The sequence below is a fragment of the Humulus lupulus genome, chromosome X (genome assembly GCF_963169125.1).
Source record: "Humulus lupulus chromosome X, drHumLupu1.1, whole genome shotgun sequence".
Taxonomy (NCBI): Eukaryota; Viridiplantae; Streptophyta; class Magnoliopsida; order Rosales; family Cannabaceae; genus Humulus; species Humulus lupulus.
The window spans coordinates 15,414,657-15,427,438 of NC_084802.1; the positions used below are offsets into that span (position 1 = coordinate 15,414,657).

General features: G+C 28.9%; 1 protein-coding gene across 1 annotated transcript; it reads left to right on the forward strand.

Annotated features, from left to right (window-relative positions):
• The first annotated feature begins 3,297 nt into the window (after positions 1–3,297).
• LOC133807280 (abscisic acid 8'-hydroxylase 3-like) lies at positions 3,298–7,896 on the forward strand. Its single transcript, XM_062245502.1, has 9 exons — positions 3,298–3,512; positions 4,527–4,845; positions 5,266–5,418; positions 5,490–5,747; positions 6,044–6,130; positions 6,349–6,427; positions 6,573–6,679; positions 6,786–6,904; positions 7,806–7,896. Exons 1-9 carry the CDS (start codon positions 3,298–3,300, stop codon positions 7,894–7,896), a joined length of 1,428 nt encoding a protein of 475 aa, XP_062101486.1.
• Positions 7,897–12,782: the final 4,886 nt, after the last annotated feature.

Here is a 12,782-nt window from a genome sequence, read left to right on the forward strand (position 1 = left end):
AGGTTTGCGTCAGTGGGGCACTGACGCTAATTTCCCCATTAACAGCGTCATATTGCCACTGACGCAAATTTTTCCTATTAACGCTATCAGTGTTAGTACTGACGCAAATGCCCTTGTATTTGTGGCAGTGCCCAACTGACACAAATGCTCAATCTCGATCAACGGCGTCAGTTGACTAACGCGTTTGACTGATACAAAATGGGTATTTTGTTGTAGTGATCACTACAAAATCATCTTTAACTAAAAAGACTATAAAGTAGTGTTTTTTAATTTTTATTTATGTACAAATTTTTAATTTTAGTAAGTACACACCTTCATAAAGAGATGTAGGTTGGAACACAACAATGAACAATATCAGTGGAAGAATCTTTTAATATAAAAATGAGTTTATTATATTTTTTGACTAATTTTTTTTATATGTGTAAGATTGTAATATAAGTCTTCAATTTTTATTTAATTATTTATTTTAATTAGAAAGGTTCAAATTCATGATTTAAGAAACTTTTTAATTCCTAATTATAATAGATGAGTATACAAATTCGTTTATTATATCTTATTTCTTTTTTAAAAAAAAAGAGTGTACAACATGTAACTACCTTTTTTTTTTCCTATAAGCACAAGTTACACATATTTATCACTATGCTAATCAAGCATAATTATAATTGTAATGCTAGATTTGCTCTTCTAGGTTAGACCCAAAAAAAATACTACATGCAAAAATTAATAATAAGAAATAAATAAATAAAAGTACATGTATAAATAACAATTTCACAATATTTTTAAATTTTTATTTGTGAGATGCAGTAATTGAAGCTTATTTAGTCTAATTTGTTTTCATATATATTGGATTTCCCAACCCAAAAGAAAGCAATATAGCTAGATTTCATTTAAAAAAAATAAAAATAAAAAGCAAGATGATAGACCTACAATGGATATGTTTTAAATATTTATAATTTGTAAGCGCACGAATCGCATATGGAGTAGTGTTTGTGTAAGCACAAGGTCAAACCCAGAGGAGTTGACTAAAATAAAAAAGAAACTATTTTAAATCAAAATTAAATAAATTCTAACTTAGCTCCAAAAATTGATAAGATTTAATGTCAAAAAAATAAAATAAAATATTGAAAATAAAGCTATTTAAGAGAAGAAAAATAAACCAATTATGATTTGTAAATAAGTTGTAAAAGAAAGATTATTAAGATACTAGAATCCACAAAATGTAAGTTTAATCGTGTTTATTAGTATATTGATTCCCGAGTTTTAATGATAGTTAAAATAAATCAAACTATCATTTTCCAAATAGATTTATAATTTAAGTACAAATTATTTCTAAAAAGATATGATTTTTTTCCACTTTTCAAAAAAACATAACTTCAAGTCTTTAATGTGAATCAACCTCACGAAACAACAAAAAATCACATAACATTATTTATAAGGCAAAACATAATATTTTTCTTCTAAGCATTAGATATGTACAATTTAATGACACATCTTAATCAAAGAATATTATGTTATGCAAAATGAAGAACAAAGTGTAATATCATCTAACAATCCAAAATACAAGATGTTAAAGATGAAATACATATATGAAGAAGAAAAATCCATAAACTTTGTTGTATTGCAAGAGAAATCAATATACAACAATAAATACGATCTAGTTACAAGTTGTTCCATCATGATCTTAATAATCTTATGAAAAAGTTTAGAAGCACATAACTAGAATCCAAAATATATTACAAAAGAAATACATACTTGGCACAAAATGGTCTTCCAAAAAGAAGAGATAAAGTGTAGAAAAGATGATAGTAATAAAAAATTAAGCACCCCAAAATTGATCTTGAAACTACTTATTTATAGTCAAATGTAAGAATTAAAATAATCAATTTAAATAAATTAAATTGATTAATTTAAATTTTAAATAAATAAAAATATATCAAGTATAGGTAAATTTTAAGATGTAACGATGAATTTTGTGATGAAATATGTAGAAAAGTTTGGTAAAAAAAATGGCACTTGGAATTTACGGGACAAATGGGCAATCGTGGGCTCAAGAAAAAATCTGCTAGTTGTGGGCTCAAGCGGCTAGGGCGTGGGCTTGGAGGGTTGGGAGCTGGGAGTATGGGCCTTGGGGGCAGCTGGGTAGGCATGGGAAGGCTTGGGACAGGTGAGAGCCTGGGCTAAGGCAGGTGCAGGCCTGGGCTAGTGGCTGCATGCTGCTGCTGGCTTGGGCACACACGGGCTGGAAGCAGGCAGACCTTGGGGCTGGGAGCAGTAGGAGGCGGGCAGGGCCGAAATCTGGAGGGTAGGCAGGCCCAGGCGGGTGCGGGCTGGGCAGGTTGGGCCTACAGGCTTTTCTTTTGGTATTTCAATAATGCCATTTTTTTCCTTTCTTTGGGGATTACTTTTTTTTTTCTGAATTTTCAACCCAAAAATGATCATAATTACTACATAATAGATATAAACTAAATTAAAACTAAATATTTTCAATAATAAAATATACAATATAAGTTTCATGAAAATATTAATTAAAACTTAATTTACTTTGACATTTAAGCTCAATAAAATTACATTTTTAACTTTTAATTTAACAACATTAATTTCAAATAATTAAACTACAACATATTATAAAAAAAAATATCTAGAAAAACGTATAAAAATCTTTAAAAAATTACAATAAGACTAATAAATTCAAAATTACTTAAAAACTTAATAAATTACTTAAAAATCTTAAGAACTAAACAACAATTAATATATAAAATGTGATAAAATAACTCTATTTTGTAGAGTTATCACAAGATATAGATGGTATTAATGTAACTACTTCTTCTTCTTCTTTTTTTTGGTAAACCACAATTCTTCTTCTAAAAATTATTATTATTATTATTATTATTAGAACTAAACAAGGTGAGAGGGCCGGCAAGAACATTTATAATTTCGTATTATGATGACTATCAGAAACAAAATAAAAGCATTTAATAAGTCCCAAAAAGATTTGTTTTATTTACTAAATCATTCCCACAACACAAGCATAGAATTTAAGTAAACAGTTCAAGTCAGCATCTACAAATAAAACAAATACACAAAACCAAGCTATATATTTTTCAATCTTGTATACATCGATCCATCGAATACACAAGAACAAAAAACAAGAATCACATACTCCTTTTGTTTGTATTCATTTGATGATTATTCTAATCCATATAACACCGTTGTTTACTAGGAAGAACAACTAAAATAATTAATTAAAAATATATATATATCCAAAGTGTGAGGAGCTTAGTGTTTTATTATTCAAAAATGGAGCTAAGCATGTTGATGATTATGGGTGTGGTTTCCACACTTGTGGTTTCAGTTTTCTTTGTGTTCCAGATTTTGTTTTGGGCAACTCCAAAAGCCATGGAGGACATCCCTGGTAGATTGGGTTGGCCAATTGTAGGAGAAAGCTTCTCATTTATATCTGAATTTTCAAGTCCATCTGGTATTTTCAGCTTCATGAACAAGAGGCAACAAAAGTAATTAATTATATTTTAACTACTATATTTCTTAGTTTTTCTTTTAATTCATAGAATCTCATCTCTTTTAATTAGTTTTTTTAATTACTTTCTTTGATATTATCCATTAAATGATTTAAACTCCTCAAAAACCTTCTAAATACAATTTTTTTTTCTTACTCTTCACATTCTCTATTACATTTTTTTTAAATATGTAGATTTCCTTACTTATTTATAATATTATTAAAATATGAAATATTCAAATGTAATATACGTGTCAAACAGCATCATAGAGTGCAAAGTGTCAATAAAAGAAAATAAAGTAATTAGTATTTTCTTGTAATAATATTTTACAAAATGCCATTCTTTTAATAATTTTTTTATAAAATAACTCTTCCAGACAAGATGGTAATTAGTGAGTATGTTAAGTAGGATGTTGAGCATATTAATGAAATACTATTTTACAAATAATTATAAAAAATAAAACTGTTGTATAAAATAATTACAAAAAAATACCATTTATTTCCCAAACAACCTAAGAAAACATCCCTAGAACTCATAATTATGATACTTGTTTTTAATTAGGTAATGAACCGTATATAATATATATATATATGGGTTCTTTGTCAAAATAACTTATTTTTTAAAGTCATTTTGTACTCTGTCTAATTTTGATCATTTTTACAAAATGATCTTCGACAGCTAGACAGCTGGTTGAAATTTTAGATCATTTTACAAAAAATTATCAAAATTAGGTTATAGTGCAAAATATTAGAAGTAATTTTCATCAATTACTCAATATATATATATAAAAAAAACAAAATTATTTTTCATTTTTATTATATTAACTAAATATTTTTATATAGTATTATATTTGATATTGACTTTTTTATTAAAATATTGTGTATTTATATATAAATCCGAGTGAATACAAAATATGATATATAATATAATAATATACCGTATGATATAATATGGAATACCAAAGATACCCTAATTAATTAATGTGGTGTTATATTTTATGTTGATAAATAGGTATGGGAAAGTATTCAAGTCGTTTGTATTAGGAAGGTTCACAGTTTTTATGACGGGAAGAGAAGCAAGCAAAATATTATTGAGTGGAAAAGATGGAATGGTGAGTTTGAACCTATTCTACACAGGGCAGCAGGTGCTTGGCCCCACCAGCTTGCTCCAAACCACCGGAGAAGCTCACAAGCGTCTCCGCCGCCTTATCGCCGAGCCCTTATCCATTGATGGCCTCAAGAAGTACTTTCAGTTCATCAACACTCTCACCATTTCCACTTTGGACCAATGGCATGGAAGAACTGTTTTTGTTCTTGATGAAGCTTCTACAGTTGAGTTTCATACACTTCACATCTCTCTAAATGAATCAATTATAATTATTTTTTTATTTTTTTTATTTGCTTGGATCAGAAATTTTGATCATGTGTTAGATTTTTTTTTATATAATTTATTTGCATGGCTTATTTAACCACTATGTGTATGTTAGTGCATGCTTTTTTTTTCGTTAGGTTTCATTAAGTGATCAATGATGGATAATATTTGGAAGAAAATAAATGTATACCGATCGCGTATTTGAAAAAACATTTGATTTTTCTTAATTTTATTAGTTAGACATATTAGTGTATACAAAAACAGACAAAAAATTCTGATAGGTATAGTAATCATATAAATAAAAATAATGACAGCTTCTTTAATACTATCCACTAGTATATAAGTTATTATGGTTAACACACAAAATTTGGCTTTGCAGTTCACATTGCAAGTGATTGGATATATGATAATGAGCTTGGAGCCCTTTGGTGAAGAACAAGAGAAGTTCAGAGCCAATTTCAAGCTCATCTCTTCCTCTTTTGCTTCTTTGCCTTTTAAAATCCCTGGAACTGCCTTTCACCGTGGCATCAAGGTATTTATATATATTTATATAGAAATAAATTATATAATATTATTGCAATTAATGTGAATATATTTTTTCAGGCTAGGGATAGGATGTATGCAATGTTGGACTCAATCATTTCAAAGAGGAGAAATGGAGAAGGATTTCAAGAAGATTTCTTGGAATCTTTGCTTATAAAACATAGCAAATTAGTAGAAGATGATAATAAGCTCACTGATAAACAACTCAAAGACAATATACTAACTCTTCTTGTTGCTGGCCATGATACCACAACTGCTGCTCTTACATGGCTCGTCAAATTCCTTGGACAAAATCCTCTCGTTTTGGACCAGCTCAGAGTAACATCTTTCTCTTTTTCATAGATTTTGTATATTAATAATTAATGTATAATCTTGCTATCCATTGATTTTAAGATAGAACGTCACAATATTCTTAATATGATATCAAAAGTCGATCAACGCTTGAGTTTCGATTAGCTTGTTTAGAAAAAAATCATTTATGAATCAACAGTTTAAGATTATTGCACAAAAATGGCCACGGGATACATTAGATTACAATGTCCCATTAACATATAAAGTTTCAAGAAAAATATTAAAAATTGGACTCATATGTATGTTTTTTTCTTCAATTTTAGGAGGAACACTTACAAATTCAAGCAAAGAGAGAGACTGGCACAAGTCTCACATGGGCTGAAGTGAACAACATGCCTTATACCGCTAAAGTAAGTTTTAATGAGAATATTTTATTCCCAAATTATCACTAATACATATTTATGAAATTAATTGTACCAATTATATTTTTGTTACCAAATTGTTTTACACATGAGAGATTTTATTCACAATTAATAATGTTATGAATTCGAAGGTGACACTTTTTTGGTGGCATTATAATTTTCTAAATTCTTGGAATATTACTGAGTTTTATTTTTTTATTTTTCAGGTAATTAGTGAAACTCTTCGAAGAGCCACAATACTACCATGGTATTCAAGAAAAGCAGCTCAAGATTTTGAAATAGATGGTATTAATGTAGGCTATACATATATATATATATATATATCATAATTAAATTAAACCAGTTTTGTTTTGTCTGTCTATATATACCAAAATATATTTTGTTTAATTAAACAGAGGATATATATTATTCAATATCTTCACTTTTTCAGGATACAAAATAAAGAAAGGTTGGTCAGTGAACTTGGATGTTGTTTCAATCCACCATGACGAGAAAGTTTTTCCAAATCCAGAAAAGTTTGATCCTTCAAGATTTGATGTAAGCTCTTATATACTAAACTCATCATCAATTAATAATTATAAGTACAAAGAAGATATATTAATTAAGATATAATGTTTTGTTGTGATGATCAATAAACCTGCAGACACCATTGAGACCCTATAGCTTTCTTGGATTTGGCAATGGACCTCGTATGTGTCCTGGAATCAACCTGGCCAAACTTGAGATCTCTATATTCATCCACCACTTGGTTTGCAAATACAAGTAAGATTAATCAAGAATAAAACATATATATTATGTACTCACTACATGAAAACACACATTTTCTGGCACCTTTCATGAAACGCATCAGGAAAAGTGCGTCACATAATTTGTTTTTATTTTTGCTATTTTCGCAAAAAAAAAAAAAAAAGTAGTTTTGTTGATACCTTTAACGAAACGCAATGACAAAAAATGAGAGCGGAAAAACTCTCGGACATTCTACCTAAAGCACCGGAAAAAGTAACATATCTATATTAATATATAATGCGTGATTTTCAATTTTACATATTATAAACTGGTTTTATTTAAATATATATATATATATGTAATCAAGTAAAAATATACTACCTTAATTAAAAACTATATTATTTATTTTGGCAGTACGTAATCATCATCTTTGGAATATTTGTAGCTTCACTAAAATAGAAAAATTACTATTTTTGGTCCCTTCAATTTAAGTCTATTACCATGTTTAACCTGGATTTCTAAAAAAATTAAAAATAACTATATGTTATATTATATAGACAAAAATGACTCCCTTTGTATGTTTTTTGGTCGATTTTTTTTTTTTAAAAAGACAAAAATATTCTCAATTAAAATTCATTAATATTTAATTTTGTTTATATGAAATTAATTTAGAAATTTGATTAACAAATAACATCCCATATGGAGGGGCCATTTTTGTATATTTAAAATAATAGAGGGTTATTTTTAGTTTTTTTTTTAACTTAAATTAAAGGGACCAAAATGGTAATTTTTCGTCAAAATATTTATAAAATAAAAAAAAAAAGAATGATGTGGGGTTATTAGGATATAAAAAAAAAGAATGACTAGCAATTTGTATTGAGTAGTAGTATTGGGGTAAATTTTGATGGCACACTTTTGATTTCTGTGATCACTGCAGATGGAAAGCTCTTGATGAGGATGACTCAGTCCAGCCAACACTTGTGAGAATGCCAAGAAACAAGTACCCAATTATAGTTGAAACTCTTTGAGTCGTCGGGAAAAAAAATCAAATGAATAAACCAGAAAAATATTAATTGGTGCAGATCAGAGTAATATTGCTCATAATAATAAGAATATGGTTTAAGTATTTATTGGGAAATCGTAATCGATGAGAGTCTTCCAAATCATCGATGATAGGAAATAAAATGTATTCTATCCTTATATTTATAAATTAAAAAAAAAAGTTTGCAATTATGTATGTATCATCGATTAATACATGTTTAATAAAACACTTTCTCCAAATATATAGAAAAAGAGGAGTACACGTTAAACTAGTATATATATATATATATATATAATAATCCATTAAAATATATAAATATATATAAGCTAAAATGGTGTGGAAATATCAAGAAGAATGAATCAATTGAACAATTACAAATTTGACACAGACAAATTAAGCCGTTACAAAGTAAAAAATACCAACAAAAAAAACATAAACAAATGAACCTGTGGAAGAACCTTAATTAGCTTATTTGCAAACGATACATTAAGACTTAAATCAATCAATGACAATAGTCAAAAGAACTATCAAAACAGGAAGGTAATAAATACTATTATTAAACATAAACTAAGTAACATTAAGATAATAGACACAAATACAGGCATGAACAGTACATAAGAAAAGACCAATTTAAATTTCAACGACTCATCATTTCAAAAGTAGTGAACAATTTAAATTTCTTATATTTTGGTTTTAAGCCACTCATACATTCAACTTTTGTAGTTATACTCATTTGTTCATTTATAATTTCACTACAAAAAATCTTTTAGTCACAATAAAATTTGTGACTAAAATTGGAAAAAAAAAATGTGATTGAGAAAACATCATTATATGTATTACTCATAGAAATTACAATTTGTTCTGACTAGAAAAAATAGTAAAAATATTTTTAGTCACAAAAAATTTATGCTTTGACTAAACGATAAAAAAAAAAAAATTGTAGTTCCTCTTTCTAGAACTCTTTAATTGTTCATCATATGTATCATTAATATATAACACATATGAATTTAAATAATGTTTTATTATTTATTTTTAAACTCATCCTCTTTATCTAGTTTATGTGAGTGTTGTATCGTTTATACACAGGGGGTCGATGTAGTCCCGCTCCGAGACCGGACTCGTTCCATTTTAGAGTAATACGTACAAGATCATTAATATAAAATTATTCTTAAATTATAAATTATTCCAGAATGGAACAGGACTAATAAAAATGCAGAATTACATCTTAAACCTATATATAAATATGTTCGTTAATTCGGGTCAACACAATTTTAACATGATACGTGATTAGTGCTCAAAAATGTAAATTTATTAGTTTTAAAGTGTAAAATAAATTAAGTTTTAATTAATATTTTTATGAATTTATTGTAATATATTTTACAATTGAAAATATTAATTTTAAATTTAATTTGTGTTTAATTTTTAGGAAACAAATTGCATTTGGACATTAATAAAAAGATAAAACAAACAATGGTTAAAACTGAAAAAGAAAATGAAGAAAGTGACATTTCTGAGGAATTTGGCCCAGTCCCGAAGGCCCAAACCAAAGGCCCAGTCCTTCTCCTCCTCACTCAGTGCCACCAGCCACTTTCAACCCATATTTTATGGATATTGGGCTTTGCAAAATTGTTATTTTGAGTTTTAAAGCTCATGTTTTTGTGGTATTTTAGAAAAGGGAAAAATGACCATACACCAAAATAGCTAGGTTAATATTAATAATAAGATGTGATTTTTCAAAATCATATTTTATTATTAATATTTCAGATTTATTTTGTAAACCCCATTTTGTTGTTTAAAATCTTTTTAGTCATGTTCTCCCTCTATAAATAAGGACTACTTCTTCACACTATGTATGTAATTTTATAGTAGAGAAACTATAGCAAAATTTCTATTCACTTTCTTCTCATATTTTCTTTTTAGAATTTTGTGAGAATCATGAGCATAATGGCCTAATCTTCCTAGGAATGTTAGGGATGATTCTATATGCTAGTGATGTTATTTTGCTACTTTGATTTACTATGTTCTTAATGTAAATTTTTTGAGTTATTTATGTTCTTTCATCTCCATCTTTATTTTGTTATCTTTATTTACTTATGATAATAGTATATAGGATTAGTCATACTCTTTCTATGTACTTCTAATTAGTAAAAGTAATATTGATACCTAATTTTATGTCTAATCTTCTGTTGCCTTATTGCATTTGGGTATTTTGTCATTTTTAGATTTTTCATAAGATTAACATTGTGCGTTTAAAGTAAATAACTTTATAACTCAAGTGAACTTTTGTTAGAAAAGAATATGGACTTTAATGTTAGATTTTCCAAGTAAATGTTGGGATGTGAACTATTTACTTGTGTATTTTTGCAAATCAAGTAACCAAGTAACCAAGTAACTAAACAATCATATGGATGATTCTTGAAACATTTCCTTTTCTCAAACTCTTGATTACATCTTACATTTATTTCACTTACCTCATTTTATCACTTTATCAAAAAGACAATACAAAAATCTTAAACCTCTTTCCATCTTTTTATTTATTTCTTGTTACTAACTTTTTGTGTTATTTTCTACTAATTTTTTGATTTTAGGTTACCTCCTTGTGGATCGACCGCCGATCTTACTACAACTACCACTTAGTGGTAGTCACATTTTGGGCGTTAAATAATACGATTATACTAAACACGATTAAATAATGTGTCATTAAATGTGAACCCGAACACAACACGTTTATAAACAGGTTACAATGTGATACAACACATTTAACACGGTATTTAAACAGGTCGTGTTAACCTTACATGACATGTTTATATTTTGGACCTATTTATAACCTATTTAACCCACATAAATAAAATAAAAATGATAAATAGGTTCAAACAAGTCATTTTAACTCATATAATACATATTTATATGTTATATAGTGAAGATGGATTTGCTACTCTAATGACAAATTCAAATTACTTGTGGAAATGAAAGAATCTTAATCTCTATGAATGTAAGCATTAAAACAAAGTAACATCAATTTCAAAAACTCAAGAAATGTTAACAAAAACTTTGTACAATCTAAAGTAAAGTATATATTCTGATTGTACAACAAAATCAAGAAATATAAAATAATCAGTGAAAGAACAATTCTAAAAGCAAAACTTCGGCAGAGCACACTCTTTGAACCCCCTTCAAAGACTTGACTAAAATCCCTTCAGTTGTTGTCTGATCCAAGCTTTTGCTTCCCTTCTGATCTTCAAAAATCCAGCAGAGATCTTCAGCTTCTTCTTCAAAATTTTCACTTGCACCTGCAACAAAAAGCTAAGACCAAGAAACGAGATCTTGGGTTTTTCTATCAGAGTTAGTTGATTCTATTCTGCTCAATATTTTATTTATAGAAAGAATGACAGGACTAGGTGACATCACACAGTCACGTGTGAACTTCTAGCTCAAGAAAGCACTGTTAGTTAAACTAAACAACTACCCCGTCAATTCAATATTAACAACTCATAATATTGAGATAAAACATATCGTAGCACAGACAAAACAAGATGTATAATTTTTTCCAAACAAAAGCAGGATCTAAAAACTGACATTAATAATCTCCCCCTTTGGAAAAAATTATAATCAGTGCAAAACATATTAAGATCAACATAAACCCCAAAGAAACACAACAATAAGAGATGGACAAAACAAAACTTCTAGAAAACAGAGTCAGTAAATCGAAAAACAAGATAAGTACCCAAAATAGAAGATTCCACATCCAAAAAGTGCAAACACAACCATAACCTTCAAAAGCTTACAACGTAAACTAGAACAAACCAAAGGCCTAAGACAGAAAAACAGTAGACATCTCCCCCCTCAGTGATCATAATTGTAGCACTAGTTACTGAGACAAAGGCGGATCCTGAGACATGAATGGAGGAACAGGAGACGGAACTAAGGGAACAAACTCCCCCTACGCAGATGAGCCTGGAGCAAGACACTCCCCCTGAGATGATGCACGAAGTTGAGCCAACTGTGCCATAACCCTCCACTCAAATTGCAAAGTTCTTTGCCTATCCTTTTTGTAAGAATCCACAAAATCATTAAAAGCACCATGAAACTGATGCAGATAATCAAACAACATAAACTGCCAACCAGATGATGGAAAACCAGGCAGCACATTCTCAGAGTCTGGGTCAATAGTAGGTAAAACCTGAGAAACTTTAAGACTATGAAGAGTATTGTCAATGTCTGGAACAGATAAAAATACTTCTTGAGCAGTAAACTCAGGTGAAATAGACCCAGCCAGACGATGAAGAAGACAAGGAAATGGAAAGAATGACCGAGTGCCACGAGCTACAGCTTCATTATAAATTCGATCAAATATCAGTGTAGACAAGTCAATGGAAACTCCAGTGCCAACAACAAACATGAAACGAGCCAAAGAAGCACCAATAGTGGACTTGTGAGTATTGGGCAACCAATTTGTAAGAGTAACTCGAAAAATCACTCTATAAAACGAAGTTAGTGCAGTAGCAGGAATGACACCCTTACTATCAAGCCATTTAAATTTAGGAATACCAGATAATTTAGCAACAACCAAGTTTAAGTCAGGAGAATAGTCAGAGCAAAAAATAGGATACTGAACCACAGGTAAATTTAGAGCTTTGGCAATAGCAGATGGAGAAAAATGAAACCACTTGCCTTATCAAAACACCTTAAACTGATTAGGATTAGATGTTTCTAAAAGATGTTTGTCAATTTTAGAATAAATTTCTCTAACAAGATTTTGAGATGGCATGAGCATATTAGAGACCGAATTAACCCAACCCCTCGAGACCATAGACTCTTTAAACCTAGGAAAATCATCTAAGACCACATTGGACTCCACATTTAAAGGCCGAA